Source organism: Muntiacus reevesi, chromosome 1, assembly GCF_963930625.1.
Source record: "Muntiacus reevesi chromosome 1, mMunRee1.1, whole genome shotgun sequence".
NCBI lineage: Eukaryota > Metazoa > Chordata > Mammalia > Artiodactyla > Cervidae > Muntiacus > Muntiacus reevesi.
In genome coordinates this window covers 231,839,394-231,858,397 of record NC_089249.1, presented here as the reverse complement: position 1 = coordinate 231,858,397, position 19,004 = coordinate 231,839,394, and the positions used below count along the sequence as shown (strand labels likewise).

Below are 19,004 nucleotides of genomic sequence, written 5' to 3'. Positions count from 1 at the left end.
AGTCCTCATGTTAGTTCAGTCATCACAGGGCACGAAACTGCCCTCTTCCCTTGCCAAAGTAGCATCTGAGGAGTTTTGAAAGATATGAAATATACACTTCTACATATGTCACATTTAACCAGTTTTTTAATTTAAAAAACCAAAAATGAAACGATAAAATAAGTTCACACTACAGACAAGGATAAACACTTTATAATCAATTTTTGCATACAGAATGCAAATACTGAGCTGTTGGGGCATTTTAAATTAGTCAATTCATTCATCTGTGGTGCAAATTGCTCTATAAAGAAAAAAGTCGACCACCTTTATTGTACCCAAGGAAACACGCAAATAGACTACAAGCGGTTCACTTTCAAACACCCAAACGAACCAAAGCTAACCAGCTTCAGTGCTTTGTTCATTTAACTGCAAGGATTAGATCACCACTGCATCCTTTACATCCAGACCAAGTGGAATGACATGGTGAAATGACTTTTTTTCTGCTGGTCCCAAGCCCATTATATCTGACACTTCTCAACTAACTGGTCTCCTGCTGCCTCTTATTCCCCTGATGGCCATCCTCTACTTAGTACTCAAAAGGAACTTCTCAAAGTGGCAGTCAGTTCAAATCATCTCTTTTCTTAAAATCTTCCAATGACTTCCCACTGCATTTGGATCACAATCAAAATTTACCATGGCCTGTAAGGCCCTACACAGTTGAGCTTAGGCCCCCCTCTGAATGTTTTATCACACATGCCCCCAGCCATGTGTGCCTGCCTGTTACTCCAGCATGCAAAGCTCATGCCCCCAAACCACAGCCTCTGCACAGGATTCCCTCTACCTGGAGCATTCTTCTCCCAGATCTTTTCACCACTGAGGTGTCAGCTTACATGCCACCTCTTCGATCAAAAACATCCCATGACCAGCACTATTCTCCACTGCCTTATCCAGTTTTCTTTTTTTTATAGTAGTCAACAGTATCTGAAATCATCTTTATTATTCAATTTCTTGTTTGCTTTCCCCATACAATTACCACGTAAACTTTAAGTACAATGAGTCTATCTTCTTCACCATTATATCCCCAGTACCTAGGTAAGTCTACAATTTAGGACAGAATGAATAGAGCATTCATCAGGGCCACTACTTTGGGACCAAAACAAAATTTCCTGGAAGAAATCTGGGAAAATGCTGACTGCAGTGTCTTCAACAAGGCCTTCAGAGAAATGGAACTAATAAACAAAAGGAAGTAGTCCAGAATGGTAAGATTTTACAGCTCAAATGGACTATATAAGCATGTACATTATCCTGCATGGTTCGTGGGCTAGGAGACCCTGGGTCTCTTGAGGGATGGGCCTCAAGTGACTGAGTAGCAGAACCATTATTCAATCATGTGGTGGCTTGAAGGGCTTATCATTTCTGCAACATCTCCACCCTTTCTGTCCCTGTGCTTTCCTAGAGCTTCACACTCTTCTAGCTCCCAGTGGATGACTGCCGAACCTCAGCATGCATGAGAGGTCTGTTCACTCACCTCTGGTCACCACCAATGGTGGTGGTGTGCACATACATGCACCGCAGTAAGGAGATAACCCACTTCCTCCCAAGCATTTATGAGAAAATGGCATTTAACTCACACTGTCCTTGTTTCCTCTTTGTGTTAAAACTTCTTTAGATGTTAAAATATATCACATTCATTCTCATTTTAGAGGGGGTGAGGATGAGGAGATGGAGGCTAAAAGATCAAACCAGTTGGTGACCCTCTTCTTCCTCTACTACTCAATGCACATATTTTCTGGTTTTACATCAGGAAAAAGTCACCCTCTTGAGCTGTGGGTTTGCATTCATCACATAGACTATGAAGGAGTTTGAATGATTAGGAGATGTTGCTCTCAGTTTTGGCAGCTGAAAACTGAGAGACAAAGAGGCGGCCCACCTCTGCAGGAACTTGAACTTCATCATGGAGAGGAGGGGAGCTCACTTTTGGCTCCATTTTTATACTTTTACCCTTGTTAATCCTGCCGTGCTGCAGTCCATGGGGTCACAAAGAGTTAGACACGACTGAGTGACTGAACTGAACTGAACCCTGTACTTCTTATTTCTCATTCCTTTAAAATGACAAGCAAATCAAAACGCCTACTGAAAAAATTACCTTAGTAACACCCTTTAAAAAGTGTCGAAAGTGCAGTTATGGAAAACAGACAAATCCAAGGAGGACAGTGAAGGACAGCAGAATCTGCCACTCACAACACAAGCTGCCCATGCAGGCATGATCCTTCCTCTCCTTGCCGTCCCCAGGATGGGTTTAGAGTGGACAGCCTGGTTCAGAACTTGCATTTTTCACTTAATATACATTAATGAAAACCTTAAATTTCAATAAATACATTTCTACTGCATTTTTCACTAAAAATTTTCACTAAAAGTTCAGAGTGTTTTACTGTATGGACGTAGCACATTCTTGGGTTTAACCAATTTTTGAGACATTTGGCCAATTTCTGTTTTTTGTTTTGTTTCTTACCTTAACACTACTGTATAAACATCTTTATGGCTCAACCTGGCCCATGACCTTATTTCCTCAAGATCAATTCCCAGAAATCTCACTTTCTTCTATTTTATATTCTCTGGCTATGTTTTACAAATCTTTGCAACTCTTTATTAAAGGAAGGTATAGCAGAAATAAGCAAACTTAAAAAAAAATAGCACACATTATAATGATTACTTTGGAAAGAATAAATTTGGACTAGATGCACAGGAGTAGAGGTTTATACGGTTAGTCAGTTTTTTTTCCTTCTTCCCCTCTACTCAATGCTTCATAGCCTTTAATAAAATGCTTGTATTTCTAAACTTGTAAAAGTTATGGATCCTGTTTTAGAAGACAGAACTTCCTCAGACAAAGGGCTGGAGGGTTGAGATGTTGGAAAACCAATAAGATTCCCATCTTTGACAATGGTTCAAATCAAATCCAGTGGAAAGACAATGATCAGCTTTCCTCAGGAATATACACAGACAATGTACTCAAAGCTTGAAACTGCCAGAATTGAGGAATCTCCTCTGCAGCTGTCTCCTCTAAGACAGAGACCACTGACAAACCAGCCTCTCTGACCTCAAAGTGCTGCTCCTATGGACCCAGGAAAGGTCAACATGTGAAACAGCACCACTGCAGAAACCAGGGGCCTGACCCTTTCTCCTTACCTAGATGGTGCTCTGGGCTGAATTCCTAATCTGGGGCCCACAACCCCAAGAAGCCCACTAGAGAATTCAGGGTGTCTATCAAATTAGGAAAACTATCACAACTTTATTTCCACCTATAACTGAAATTAAACATTTCCTTCCATTACAACATAAGCAACAAATCACAGCTTTAGCAGTATATGCAACTTGGTTGGAAACCAAAGATATTTTCCTAACATGTTACAACTGTCACTGACATCCTGAACTATCACTATTTCTGAATTATGCTAGCTATCAGACCCACTGCCGGAAGCTGGTGTGTAAACAAAGAATCACATACATTATTATATCACAACCATGGTTTTTAGTATTTTAACCGAATTTCAGTAACTTCAGTAGCTTCCCTGGTGCCTCAGAAGGTAACGAATCTGCCTGCAATGCAGGAGACCTGGGTTTGACCCCTGGGTTGGGAAGAACCCCTGGAGAAGGGAATGGCTAGCCACTCCATTATTCTTGCCTGAAGAATTCATTGGACAGAGGAGCCTGGTGGGCTACAGTCCACAGGTCCACAAAGAGTCAGACATGACTGAGTGACTAACACACATCAATAACTAGATTCCTTATAATTCTATGTATTTGATATGCATGCATTTAAAACAGTCTTTTGATTAGCTGAAAAGGTTGATGACACCAAATGAACCAAATCAGCTGAGAGCCCCTATGCTTCAGAACAACACAAGCTGTGGAAACACACTGCCAATGGCGTTTGGGGAGTTAATGAGTCACTAGAGGTTGGGAAACAGCAGGTAGCAGGTCTGCCACCTCACCAGATGTGTGACCTTGGCTGAGAACAATGCCATCTGCTGAACTATTTTACCTCTGGTTTCCACAGCATGGATGCATTTCCTGATGATGCTGAAGCCAATGCTGTCCAACTGTGCAGCTGAAAGAGGAAGAAGAAGGCAGTCAAGTTGCTGGCCACACACATACCAACCCCGGAACAGGGCTTGACCAACCCAGCATGACTCAGTTCCATGGTGTTGCCAAGGATTCTTTTCTTTTTTTCCACTGAAAGTACAGGAATGATTCAAAATTTAAAACTGCTAGCATTCACAGAGAGCTTACCATATGCCAGGTACAGTTCAAAGTGCTTTGCATATATTATCTCCTTTAATTCTCATGGTAACTCTCTGCAAGGTTATCGTCTATTAACAGCAGAAGAAACACAGCACAGAGTGATGAGTACTTTACTGAAGGAGTAACCAGGCAAACTTTAACTTGTTTGGCTGTTGTCAGGAGCTTTAGGACTAACTGTGTGCTGGTCTCCTTCAAAAGGCATTAAAAAAAGACTATACTACCCAAAGCAATCTATAGATTCAATGCAATCCCTATTAAGCTACCAACGGTATTTTTCACAGAACTAGAACAAAAAATTTCACAATTTGTATGGAAATACAAAAAACCTCAAATAGCCAAAGTAATCTTGAGAAAGAAGAATGGAACTGGAGGAATCAACCTGCCTGACTTCAGGCTCTACTACAAAGCCACAGTCATCAAGACAGTATGGTACTGGCACAAAGACAGAAATACAGATCAATGGACCAGAATAGAAAGCCCAGAGATAAATCCATGAACCTATGGACACCTTATCTTCGACAAAGGAGGCAAGAATATACAATGGAAAAAAGACAACCTCTTTAACAAGTAGCGCTGGGAAAACTGGTCAACCACTTGTAAAAGAATGAAACTAGAACACTTTCTAACACCATACACAAAAATAAACTCAACATGGATTAAAGATCTAAATGTAAGACCAGAAACTATAAAACTCCTAGAGGAGAACATAGGCAAAACACTCTCCGACATAAATCACAGCAGGATCCTCTATGACCCACCTCCCAGAATATAGGAAATAAAAGCAAAAATAAACAAATGGGACCTAATGAAACTGAAAAGCTTTTGCACAACAAAGGAAACTATAAGCAAGGTGAAAAGACAGCCCTCAGATTGGGAGAAAATAATAGCAAATGAAGCAACAGACAAAGGATTAATCTCAAAAATATACGAGCAACTCCTGCAGCTCAATTCCAGAAAAATAAATGACCTAATCAAAAAATGGGCCAAAGAACTAAACAGACAGTTCTCCAAAGAAAACATAAAGATGGCTAACAAACACATGAAAAGATGCTCAACATCACTCATTATCAGAGAAATGCAAATCAAAACCACAATGAGGTACCATTACACGCCAGTCAGGATGGTTGCTATCCAAAAGTCTACAAGCAATAAATGCTGGAGAGGGTGTGGAGAAAAGGGAACCTTCTTACACTGTTGGTGGGAATGCAAACTAGTACAGCCACTATGGAAAACAGTGTGGAGATTTCTTAAAAAACTGGAAATAGAACTGCCATATGACCCAGCAATCCCACTTTTGGGCATACACACTGAGGAAACCAGATTTGAAAGAGACACGTGCACCCCAATGTTCATCGCAGCACTGTTTATAATAGCCAGGACATGGAAGCAACCTAGATGCCCATCAGCAGATGAATGGATAAGGAAGCTGCGGTACGTATACACCATGGAATATTATTCAGCCATTAAAAAGAATTCATTTGAATCAGTTCTAATGAGATGGATGAAACTGGGGCCCTTTATATAGAGTGAAGTAAGCCAGAAAGATAAAGAACATTACAGCATACTAACACATATATATGGAATTTAGAAAGATGGTAATGATAACCCTATACGCAAAACAGAAAAAGAGACACAGAAGTACAGAACAGACTTTTGGTCTCTGTGGGAGAAGGTGAGGGTGGGATGTTTCAAGAGAACAGCATGAATATTATCTATAGTGAAACAGATCACCAGCCCAAGTGGGATGCATGAGACAAGTGCACTGGGAAGACCCAGAGGAATCGGGTAGAGAGGGAGGTGGGAGGGGGGATTGGGATGGGGAATACATGTAAATCCATGGCTGATTCATGTCAATGTATGACAAAAACCACTACAATATTGTAAAGTAATTAGCCTCCAACTAATAAAAATAAATGGAAAAAAAGGCATAAATTAAATGCTCAATAAATGTCAGGTAAGTGCTTCACAGAGCTCACCTTGTTTAATCCCAGCAAGTCCTCTAGGTTGGTACTATCATGAACCCCAAATTATACAAGAAGAAACAGATTTGGCAAAGCTAACTATCTTGACCAAAGCTGCAGAGCTAATATGTGGGAGACTCACTCCAGAGCCAGTAGAACCTTAATTGCCTTAGAGGTGATGCTGAGAAATAAAAAAATAAGTGACTCTGAGTTAAAGCGAAGAATAAAATTCTGCTCAGATGACTAGAAAAAGGGAAAAAAAGGAAAAGTGATTGGGGGCGGGGGGTGGGGGGAATTAAAACAGCCAATGACAAAGAAGATATCTAAGGGAAAAGCACTAATGTGGAAGACCCATCCTCTATGTGGTGACAGGGTTCTCCATCTGCTCCAAAACACCCTCTTGTCACTCAGAAAATAAATGACAAGCAGCACCAACTTTTCCACAGCACAGAATCAACTGCAAACCTGGCAACAGGGCTGAAAACCCAACAAAATTCATCCCCATGTTCTGATTCCCCAATGATAAGATCTGCGGGGTAATCTTTAAGAATCTTTGACCTCCTTAGGATATCAGGACAAGATGTTCTACAAACCAGTGTTCTGAGTGGAGAAGGGAATGGTAGGAAGAAGGAAAGTGAGTATTTATAAATGATTTGTTGTCATCCCAGGGCAAGAAATACACTTATAAAATAGGAGAACTGAGAGGAACTTGAACTCATCTTGGATCTCATCCAAATGGAATCTCTCCATTCTTAATGTATATGGTTGACTATAGGTCCAGTGAAGGAACAAATCCTTTAAAAAATCACTGAAAATTCCCCAAATCAAACCAAAAAGGAATGGCAACTTCCCCAAACTTCTCTTCCCAAAGAGAACCAGCTTTAGCTCTTACATGTGTACATATCACTTCGTGGCACTTATTATTAAACATACTTACTATCTCTAGGATAGTAAATAAAGTGCCGGAAAGGGGGAGGAAATGATGTTTTTCTTCCTGCAGAGCACTTGCTATACAAACCATTGTTCTTGTTCTCTTAAAGCTACAGAGTCTACTAATTCAATCCCTTGCTTCTTCTAATATGAACCGAGTGTTTACTCTGCAAACTGTGTTGTATATAGCTTTCTGACTCAGAAAAGGATCATTCTTCCAAATAAAGCTCAACTCATAGCATAGTTTTCTCAAATTTTATGACAGACTATAATACATAGTCTAAATATCTACTGGATTCAAAGCAAGATTTTTTAAAAATGATAACTCACTAAGATATAATTCACATACTGTAATGTTCACTCATTTAAAACTTACAATTCATTAATTTCTAGTATATTTCAAAGTCATGAATCAATCACCATTCTCTACAAAACATTTTCAATATTCCCATGAAAAACCTTATACACATTAACAGTAACTCTCTATTCCCCTCCTCCCTCAGCTCCTAGAAACCAGAAATCTATCTTCTGTTTCTATAGATTTGCCTATTCTGGACATTTCATGTATAAGCAATCATATAATATGTGGTCTTTTGTAACTAGTTTCTTTCACTTAGTATAATGCTTTCCAGATTTCTCTACAATGCAGCATCAATGCACTTTACTCCATTTTATGACTAAATAACATTTCATTGCCTGGATATACCACATTTCATTTATCCATTCATCAGTTACCATTTCTGCTTTTTGGCTATTATGAATAATGCTACTAGGAACACACTGGTGTACAAATCTTTGTGAGATTTTTTTCTGTTCATTATGTGCCCAAGGTTAGAAGTGCTAGGTTATATGGTAACTCTATGCTTAACTTTTTGAAGAAATGCCAAACTGCTTTCTAAAAGTGCTAGACCACTTTACATTCCCACCAGTGACATATGAAAATTCCAATTTCTCCAGGTCCTTATCAATGTTTGTGATTGTCTTTTTAATTACTGCCATTCTGGATGTGAAATGGTATCTCACTGTGGTTGTTACTTGCATTTCCCTAATGACTACTGGTGCTGGGCATCTTTTCATGTGTAGGGGAGAAAGTTCACTCCTTTATACAGTAGTCAAAATAGAGCCTACTGGCAAGTATTTGTCAGAGGGGAAATTATTTTCTATAATTAAGGATGTTTCATAAATGTCCATAACATGATTCAATAGTCAGTTGAAGCCTTTTGGTTCTTCTTTTGAGAGGTGATTAGGAGGATTCCTGCACAGGGATGATAGTCAAGGAAGTTTGGGAGAGAAAGGACTGAAGTTGTGGACAGTGCTCTGGGGAGTTGCTGAGATGGATTCCAAATTTGGAAATTTTAAGGGCAGGTTTGTGAACATGGTCATGTTCTAGGCATTGACGAACTTCTGTTCTGGACAAAGACTATTTTGCTTCCTTACCCCGTGAACATGGTTAAAATTAGAAATAACTTGGCAGCTGACAGGGATGACCCCAGTGGCCAGAAGATACATGCTCATAAAGCCACTAGCCCAACTACTGGAAGAAATATGGACAGAGCTAGATATAACCCTGCAGAGACAAATCAGTCCTTGACCTTTTCTCATGGAACTGTGGGAAGTTGGCTCCTTCTCTAAGTAGGTAATAGCTAATGGAAAAGAATACAATGCTATCCCCCAAGCATATTCAGAAAGAAACTAAATTCCACTAACCCACACTAGTTACACTTATGTCTTTTGGAAAATGCCAAAGAAAAATGCCCCCCACCCAAAATCTCTGAACAAATGTTCCTTTGTTGGTTTTCCCAAAATTATAAGTTCCCCAATTTGTTTTATACCAGCAAAACCCTTTTCATGAAATAAATCTTACACAGATGTTACACATAAAGTCATTACACATGTAACAATATTAGTATTACTAGTTGTCTAAATTCAAATGCATATAACAAATTCATATATTGCCAAGTCTAATACTAAGAGCTCAAGGTAACACTATAAGCCTCTAACGTGTTCAAGCTGCATAGTTACTACAGTTTCATAAACAAAACTGTGTTAAGAGATGGAATTAATATGAAACAACAGTCCTAATAAGGAACTCATGAAAAACACTTTAATTATCACTGTTGTAAACCTCTAAACTGTAACTGGTATAAATTATTACACTGCTACCTACCCTGGCACTTCTCTATATTTCTCTATCTCTGGTGTGCACACACATGTACACACACACACAGACAGACACAGACACATACATAGGTTTGAATTCTATTCTCACCAGTCTGAGTTTCCTGCTGACATCGTGATTAGGTTACTGATGAACAATTTCTTTCCTATTTAACATGTACTGAGTACCACTGATGTGACAGGGACTACAGTGAATCCATAATCAGATCATTAGTCCTGATCACTGTCCAGCAGATACATAATCTAAGTTAATTGAGATCTCCTATTCGAAAAATCCAGTTCCCACCATCAGGTTTAGAACACCATCACCACTGAGCAGAGTTTGCTAATGAAAGAAAATGTCTGAGCAGCCCGCCAGATGGAAGCGGCTGTCCTTAATCCCTTCAAGCAGGTGATTCAGCTCTTTTACTGAGCCTAGGCTCAGAAAAGGTCAGGGATTTATTTGCAATTGCTGTATCCTTATAATCTCCAGAAATAATCTCTCATTAAATATCTACTAGGCTTGCATTATTCCCTTAATTTGACTGGCAATGAGTTGTTGCAGGGCCGGTACCTCCTGGGCCAGACACTCACGGTTTGGCAGCTAAGGCTTGCACTGGCTTACCTTCCTCTCTCAGCCATGAGTTTAGCTCTGCCCAGGTTTAAACAAAGGGCAGGCCAAATAGTTGTCAGATAATGAATATTCACAGACCTCACACAAACACCCAGGCTGACCTGCCAAGTTAGAAAAGGGTCATCGTCTTAACTGTCATGTCAATTTTTGAAGCATTATTTGTCTGTTTTTAGAGGAAGTTAAGGGCCAGCGTCACACAAAGCTATTTTCTCGAAGTTTTATGGAGAACAGAAGGACATGGGACAGGCAGTTTGACTCTCAGTCAACCTGGATATTCTTAGGGCCAAAGAGGGAGGAGGATGCCTAGCAGACTATTTGGTCTTTGTTTACCATGCCCAGGGTATGACCTCTGAGAGGAGGGAAGCAGGTGAGATCCAGGAATTGACTGCTTTACTGCAATGGGCTTAAAACAGCAATATACTTTAAGGATCAGTCAAATTGTTTAAAAGAAGGAGACTGGTGGGTCAGGTATACACATGGATTTTAGCATAACCTTCAATGCCTTGTTCTGCAGCTTCTGGTACCTCATGTTACCTCAGATGAAGCTTTCCTTGGTCTTTAAAAAAAAAAAAAAAGCAGCAGCAGCCAGCATGTAGGTGATGGTAAAGAGTGAGAACTACAATAAAATCATGAACTTAACCCTTAGCACTTCCCTTCTTTCTTATCTTCCACATCCAAATTATTCACCTCAGTTTTACCACCTAATGCATCTCAATTTTACCTAGTTCTCGCTGCCTTCACCACACCACCCTGGTCCCCTCGTCTGTTACTAGGACAGCTGCAAGGCCCTCCTAACTGGTCTCCTTGGCGCACACCTCCTCTGACTTCCTCCAATCTGCCCTCAACCCTGCAACCCCCATGACCTTGACAAAACCAGACCACATCACCTCTCTGCCTAAAATCATTTAATGGCACCCTACTGCTCTTAGAAGCATAACCCTGGCCCCTAACAAGGTACACACAGCCCTGCATGGTCTGGCTCCAGCTTCATCCCATGGCCCTCCCCCAGGTCTCAGCATCCCAACCACACTGGCTTCCTCTCAGAGTGTCCAATTGACCACACTTTCTCCTCAGCCTTTGTACAAGCTATGTTTCACCCCTGGGAGTCCTTTGGCCCATGTGACTCCAAATTCTCAGGTCTTCCCCTTCAAGTATCATCTCCTGTAAAGAAGCCTCTCTGACCCCTCCACCTAGGTTGATGCCTTCCTCAACCTCTCCATCAGAGTATGGAACCTGAGTACAAACCTAAATTTATTTGTACAATCCTGCAAAAGATGTCTGTCTACCAAGCTGGATATGCATTCATAAAGACAATGGTCCATATATAACTTTACTCATTTATTGTCATTATTACTAAATCTCTGTCATCCACCGTCCACCATAATGCTGGAAATGAAGTAGAGCATGTAACTTTTCATTTGGTGTAATTTTTCATTTTGGATACATGGATCTGTAAAGTGGTGACTGAATGGTAGTAAGAGCTGCAGAGGGGCAGTGTGGTAGAGTCAAACTGACCTTTCAAACTTCAACTGATGTAAACTCTATGAAAGCAGATAGGTTATCTAAGCTTCTGCTCCTCAGCTTTTCCATCTTTTGTGAGGATAAAAGGTTAAATAAAGAAATGAATGGCTTAATCTAACCACTTCCTTCCTTCCTGTATCAATACAAACAGGTATTACCAAGCAGTACAACCCTAAGAATCAGGGAAAAACAAAAACTATGCAAGTCAAGACATAGAACAGAGGAAACAAAACCAAGTTTAGGTTTCCTGGACACTTTTAATAATAGAAATCCTTTGCTTGCACATACTAACTAGGCCTTCTAAACAGTCAGACAGGACTTCCCTGGTGGTACAGTGGATAAGAATCCACCTGCCAATGCAGGAGACATGGGTTCAAGTCCTAGTCCGGGAAGATCCCACATGCTGCGGAGCAACTAAGCCCGTGTACCACAAGTACTGAGCCCTCACTCTAGAGCCTGTGCTCTACAAGAGAAGCCACCATAATGAGGAGCCTGCAAACACAATGAAGCAGTCCCCACTCACTGCAACTGGAGAAAGCCCGAGAAAAGCAATGGAGACCCAGTGCAGCCAAAAATAAAGATAAATAAATAAAATCATTAAAAAACAAACAAACAAAAAAAAACAGTCAGACAGGCCTGAGGGTAGAGAAAGCTCTAGAAAATAAGAGCATTCACCTCCAGAATTCTGTGCCACTCACTCTTGAGGTCCCAAAGTCCCTCTTATAAAAATCACTGACTAGGTGCTGCCTGTCTCCAAAACCTTAGTATTCAAAGCACCCAGAAACTAGGTAAGAAGTGGCCAAATCACCAGTTCTGAATAGAAGGGACCTTTTCACAGCATAGGCTGATTGATGGACATATAATCTGGAAAAAAAAAAAAAATGACACTTTGAAATATGTCCCAAAGTTATCCCAGACATGCCTCCCAGGAATTCTAATAGACCTCAGACCTCTCCTCGAAAGGAGAGGAACTGACTTACCTGAATTAGGCTCAACGTGAATTAGATGGAATTAACAGTTTCCTAAAGCTGGTGTTCGACAGATTTTTTCTTTATTCAACTTTTCTTTGATTAAAAAAAAAAAAAAACTTTTCAAGGTTTTTTTTTTTCTTTTTTTATGGGAGAAATGGAATTTTCTGGAAATAAAAGCAAGAGAACTGAGGTAAAGGAAGTCCTTGCTGTGTTTCCAATGCTGATGGATACAGGAAGTTGTCTGGAGTTGCTGAGACCAGCCCACCACTTTATGGACAGTTCCTGGGGCACGTTCTCACCACAGAAATTTACTCACTTTCCCTATGTGATTTGCTCTTTAAAGCCTGGCCTGCCTCGCTCCTTCTGAATTTAATCAATTTCAGCACCATTAAAAGCCATGAAGAAAAACGCCCACACTGAATTGAATACAAAATCCCATCTGGAGAAGAGATTTCCAGTTGGCTCACACACTCAGAGGGGCTCACATCCTTTTCCTAAGCATGTGAAGCCCCAGAGTTGCCAGGGCTTCCTGGCTGTGAAGCTTCCAGTGGGGTCCAGGAAAGGTGTGAGTTCTCTACTTGGGCAATTACCCAGAGCCAGTTTTAATCCCAGATCAGCTCCCCACACCTGTGACCCATTTCACTTCACTGCCAACTGCCCTTTATTCTGTTCCCTGGCTGGTAGGTACTCAGGGAATGTGAATGAACTTTAACATTAACTGAAGTAACACTGACAGAAGTTGTATGTACTGGAAAGAGAATAATGAATTTTAAGGCCAGACAGACCTGGCTTAGACTCCTGTCTCTGCCACCTCTGGCCATTATGCTCTTAGGCAAGAAGCTTCACCTTCCTCACCTGTGTGGTATATGGTAACTCACCTTAATGCTACGAAGGTCAAATGAAATGCACAGCAACTGAGACTTAGCTAGTATTCGGTAAATGGTCATTACCAGTACTATGATTATTAGGATATAGTAACTACACTGCAATACTTGAATCAAACTTTCCAGTTGATGAAATACTCTTCACATCCAAGTGCATGTTAACCTTACTGTAATCTCATAGGGGTACATATTGCTACTATTCTTACTAAAAACATCTTGCTGTTTCTCCACACTAGTAAGTATAATGAAGAATAATACAACACTATTTATAGAATAAATTAATAGCTCATAGTTTATTTGACTTTTCCAATATATCTGTTAAGTTTTTATGATGAGAAATGCCAGGCTCATGATGTTAAGTGGTACCAACCATGATGATGGCAGTAGCAACACTTCGCACATGGTATTGCTCTGGAGTAGGCACTTAATTGCACCATATCATCACCATTATCATTATCACCAGCCCTACTTTGCAGGCAAGAAACCCTGGATCAAACAAGATTAAGGAACTTCTGTAGAATTATGGTGTTCATGAGTGGTGGAACCAGGATTCTAACTTGGTCTGGCTGCAGAGATCATCCTCTTCTATTCCCTGTTCCTGTGCTGAGGTTCACACAGTTAGTTAGAGAAAGACCAGGGCTGGAGTCCTATTTTCTGGATACTGCCCTTTCTACTCCAGAAGTAGCTCCCAAACCTAGGGGACAGACTCAGGGGGATGCTTGCTCAATGCAGATTCTGGGTGCCTCCCAAAGGATATGTTTCAGCAGGTATGAGAATCACATGTGGGACAGATAACACTGTACTGTACATCAAGGGACTAAAATTATTATCACTAAAGACCACTATAAATGGTTATTGACTACTAGTTAATGGGTGATATCTATTCCACATTCCTCATCCAATAAAAAAGATTCACCAGTGCTGTGTACCTCAAAGTGTAATGTTGGCTTGTGCCATCAGGGTATATGAAATGATTCCAAGTAGTTCACAAATAAATATTTGCAATTGTTACACACTTATTTTAATAAGTACTAGAAATTTATTGTTTTATCTCACAAAGTATGATGCATTTTTAAAATGTAGTTTAAGAAGAGCGAATTGATTTTAAAAAATAGTACATAAATAATATTACAGGGGGCATATACACATGTTAAAAAATAATGAAGGTGACAAACAACACATTTGGGAGCTACTGTCCTAATCTGTAGCAGCCCAGGCACCACTTTCAACCTGGCTGAAAGGACAAGATGGGAGGGTACCACATTCTATCAGCAAGTTGTCCTATTTGAACAGTCATCCTTGATTCCTTGCCATCTCTCACACCCCACATCCAATCAATCTGTTAGCCAGTCCCATCAGCAATAACTTAAACCTAGAATCCAGCTACTTCTCGTCATCTCTGTTATTAATATGTTGGTCTAAGCTACCATCATCTTTTGCCTGAACTGTTCCCATAGCCTCTCAACTGTTTCTCCTTTTGCCCCCTACAGTGTATTCTCTGCCGGCGGTCAGAGTCATCTTTTAAAAATATACATTGGCTCATGTCACTCGCCTGATCACAACCCGCCAGGGACTTCTTATGACACTTAGAACGCAATCCTACCTCCTGACCACAGCCTCACATGGTTCAGTCTACCTAAACACTCTCCCTCTGGTCTCTGCCAACCCAGTCACAAGGGTCCTTCCTGATACTCCTTGAACATGGCTAGTTCAGCTTCTCCGCTGCAGGGGCCTCTGTATGTGCTTGTTTCTCTGCCAGTTCCTGACATGCCACCCTCCCTAGGTTTGTTCAGGTTTCTCCTTAAATGTCATTTCTTCAAGGAGGCCTCCTCTGTTCCTGGTATCTAAAACAGCCACCCATCAAGAGAGGGACGGACTGGGATTTTGGGGTGAGTAGATGCAAACTGTTATATATAGAATGGATACACAACAAGGTCCTCCAGTACAGCACAGGGAACTATATTCAGTATCCTGTGATAAACCAAGTTGGAAAAGAATATGAAAAAGAATGTGTATCGGTGTATAACTGAGCCACTCTACTGTACAACAGTAACTAACACAACATTGTAAAATCAACTATACTTCAGTAAAAAATAAATTAAATATAAAATAGCCACCCTTCCCTTGTAACTCTCTATCCCTTTGTTCTTACTTCCTCACAGCCCTTCTCTCCACCTGGAAGCCTCCCTTTGTTTGCTGGCTTTCTGTTTGGTGTCCCTGTTCTCATTCAGGGACTATATCTGCCTTGTTCACTACCGTAGCTTCAATACACATCTCCTGAAGGAAGCAACAACTACAACCCACATTTTCACCAGCAGAGACACCAAGAAATCAATAGGTGAAGCAGTTCCGACACTCCAGGAACCTCAGTGGGGAGCAGCTAGCTGAACCCTGGTACCTTCCAGAGTGCAGGCTCTCCTGCGGAAGCACAGGACAGCACGAATAGGAGTCTCATTCACCCCCTGGCCTCTGTGCACAAACACCACCAATCAGAATTTTCTTCCCTAGCCAACCACATACCCAGGAACCTATCTTCTTTTCTCATGGTTTCTGGAGACACACATTAAGAAAAATAAGCCGAGAAGGATGGAGAGTAAAGCAAGCAAAACAGGCAGCAGAAGAAGAGATGACAACCCTGCCTGGCTTGGAATAAACCTGCCAGTCTCAGAAGTCCCAGTTCTCAGCCAGACAGAGGCAGCCAAAGTGGCAGCAGTCGGGTTCCTGCACAGTACAGGCTGGGAGCTGCAGGCCAGCTTGGGGTGGGAGGACGGAGGAAGGACTGTTTCCTTGTGGGTTTTTACATCTGCAGTCTCCTAATCTACCTTAAAATTCCTAATCAGGACAGCTGTGAAGAAGGAAGGCTTCACACACGCCTTGGTAATGTGAACCATCTTAATCAGAACTATTTGTCTCCTACCTGGGACTCTGGGCATCCCAAGAATGACTTACAGTTCAGTGGCCTCAATTCCTTTCTACCTCGAGGCCTGGGTGGCTGTGCACTGATTTCTCAACCAAGAGAGATCAGTGCCAGCTTTCCGAAGGTGGACGTGTTTCAAGTGGAAAACCAATCTCCTCTATCCAGCTAGATCCCTTCCCTGCCTCTGACTACGCGTCCTCTACCTTATCTGCCCTAGAAATGGTTTAGCTATTTTTCAGACACAACAAATCTCAGGGCAGTAGAAGGCAGGGAAGGAGATGCCATTCAGAATCTGAGGCCTAAGATTTGCACCTGGAGTCACCATGATACTGTATGATGTGGGAATACCTCACCTCTCGGACCCTTTTTCTCATCTTGAAGATCAAGCATAGTAGAAATCAAAAAAAAGCAATGCATGTGAAGGCACTCCGAGGAACTCTGAAAGAAACTACACAGTGTCAGGCTTTATATAAATAGCCTCTGGTTTCAGCTAATGATGATGTTATTGATAATAACAGCAGAGGGCAACATTTATTGACTGCTTAGAATACCAAGCACCACTGATTAAAGAATTTCCAGTTTATTCTCATTTGATACTCTCAAAAAAACCAATGATGTAGACAGTAAGACTATCCTCATTTTACAGATAAAGAAACTGAGGTCTGGAGAAATTAATTTCCCATGGTCACACATTCAATAAGCCATGAGGCTGGGATTGCAAACACATGTGTAATAATACTCCAGAGCCAACATTCCCAACCACTCCTCAACACCCCCCCCCCCCACCCGCTGCCGCCCCCGTGGCCAACAGGACTTGACAGCTTTCACTAAATCTCACATGCTGAATTACAGGTGCATACTCTGAACACTGATTAGGGTGGGAAGGAATGATCTTGAGTAACCACAAGTTTGCACTTAGTATGAAGCCTCAGTTTTCTCATCCGTAAATGGGGTCAATACTACCATCTGCCTCACAGGGTTCTTACGAAGATCAAATAATATAATGTAGGCCAGACACTAAGCACATTGCCTGGGACACAGTATGTGCTAATGATAATGTTTATCACTAATGATATCATTGATCAAGAGCCTGCATTCTTAGCCAGTGAGATAAATCAGTCTCTGTCTCCACAGCCCCTTGCCCTGGGCTTTAAGAGTTAAGGATGTTGACACGGACCTGCTTGCTGTTCCTTGGTTGAAGCCCAAACTGGGACGCCAAGGGGTGGTGGGCACCTGCCAGGCGGCAGCCTGCTGTCTGTCCAGAACCCATATGGCTGAGGGGAAGGGGATATCAAGCCACAGCAAAGTCACGCACTGGCTGCATTTGTCAGTCTAAAGCTGGCTGAGGAGAGGACAGATTTGAGGACAAGCCGAAAGTCTTCAGACTATACAGGCAAGTCTGAGGAGTACCAGGGTCAGCCATGTCCATGGGGGATGGGGTGTCACCAAACCAAAGGGCTGGGAACCCAGAGAATAGCATCTCGGAGGAAACAATCCATTCCTTCTCCTTCCTCTCCTGCTGGCCCCCGGCACTCATGCTGGGCTGTTGCCACTCTACACAGGCCACACCAACCAGCTGTGCCATGCTCACAACTCAGAAGGAAAAGCAGGCTGCAGAGGGTCAGCACTTCAGTGAGATAGCATGAGACCATCTTATCCCACCACGGCTCAAGAGAAGAAAGTAGTGGTGACAAAAATCTGCCATGGAGGAAACAGGGAAAGAAGAAGGTCCAAGAGGGGCTGGGGGCAGCAGGAAGGGAAAGGACGCCTGTCTTCTATCAACTCTGGCTGGCAGGCGTAGAGAGAAAGCTGGAGGGGAAGAGGCACTCAGCTGACTCCCTTGTGGGCCAGCACATAGGAGGCCAGGCCACCATCCCCACTAATGCATCCATCCGTCTCAGGTTTAAGAGGGGAAATGTTCTATTTATAAGACACCAACCAGTGGAGATCTGGCAGCCACTGGATGACTCTGATCCTACAGGGATCCTGGCTACTCGCGGCTGTCTTCTCCAGTCTCTCAACTGTGGGTGTTCTCAAAGCAAAAGGCCAAAGATGATCGGAAGCAAAAGAAAAAAGAAAAGCTGCTTTCTTGTCCTTCACTGCTTTCGTGAGACTGCTAGCTTTTTAGTGACAGCTGAAGACTTCAGAACATTTTAAAAACAGTGACCCATGTGGTCCCATCAGACCTTCTTCCCCTGCGAGCCTCAAGACTCAATCTCTTTCTGTTTTACAATCAATGGAAGCTGAGGCAGAGAGATGAAGGGAATGCAGAAACCAGAGGCAGGGCAATGGGCAAAGAGAGAAAGGTAATGATGCCCCTCCCATCTATCTCCTTGTCCTCAATCTTATCCTTATGAAACAAGAAGTGCTTTGATCCAGCACCATTATGGAGTCTAATCTGAATAATAGCCAAGAGAATGAGTGTACATAACAGAAACAACATATAAAGCAGCTGTGGCTGTGTTGTCAAAGTCCGTGGGAGAGTAATGGGCCATGTTACAGCTCTGCACCTGGGAAGCTTGAGTCACTGCAATGTGTGACTCTGGTTCTCCCAGCATCCTATGTGACGTGTGAGGAGCAGCAGATGGCTCTGGGGGAGGCTCACTAAGAAGGAACAAGGGGTGGCCCCTCAATGGCAAACTGCTGGGTGGGTTAGGTATTGGAAGTTGATGATGAAACTCTTTCCAGTCCCACTGGGTTGCCCGCATAATAACAGACGGCAGGGCAGAGCAAAGATCTCATGCACAT

General features: G+C 41.9%; 1 protein-coding gene across 7 annotated transcripts in view; it reads right to left on the bottom strand.

The window, feature by feature from the left end:
- Window positions 1-19,004, bottom strand: part of ARHGAP26 (Rho GTPase activating protein 26) — a 663,940-nt gene that overhangs the window by 179,757 nt on the left and 465,179 nt on the right. For all 7 annotated transcript variants that reach the window (XM_065918816.1, XM_065918817.1, XM_065918815.1 and 4 more), the window contains one exon: window positions 4,022-4,087. In XM_065918816.1, coding sequence (XP_065774888.1) covers window positions 4,022-4,087 — 66 coding nt within the window. The remainder of the gene's footprint in view (window positions 1-4,021; window positions 4,088-19,004) is intronic.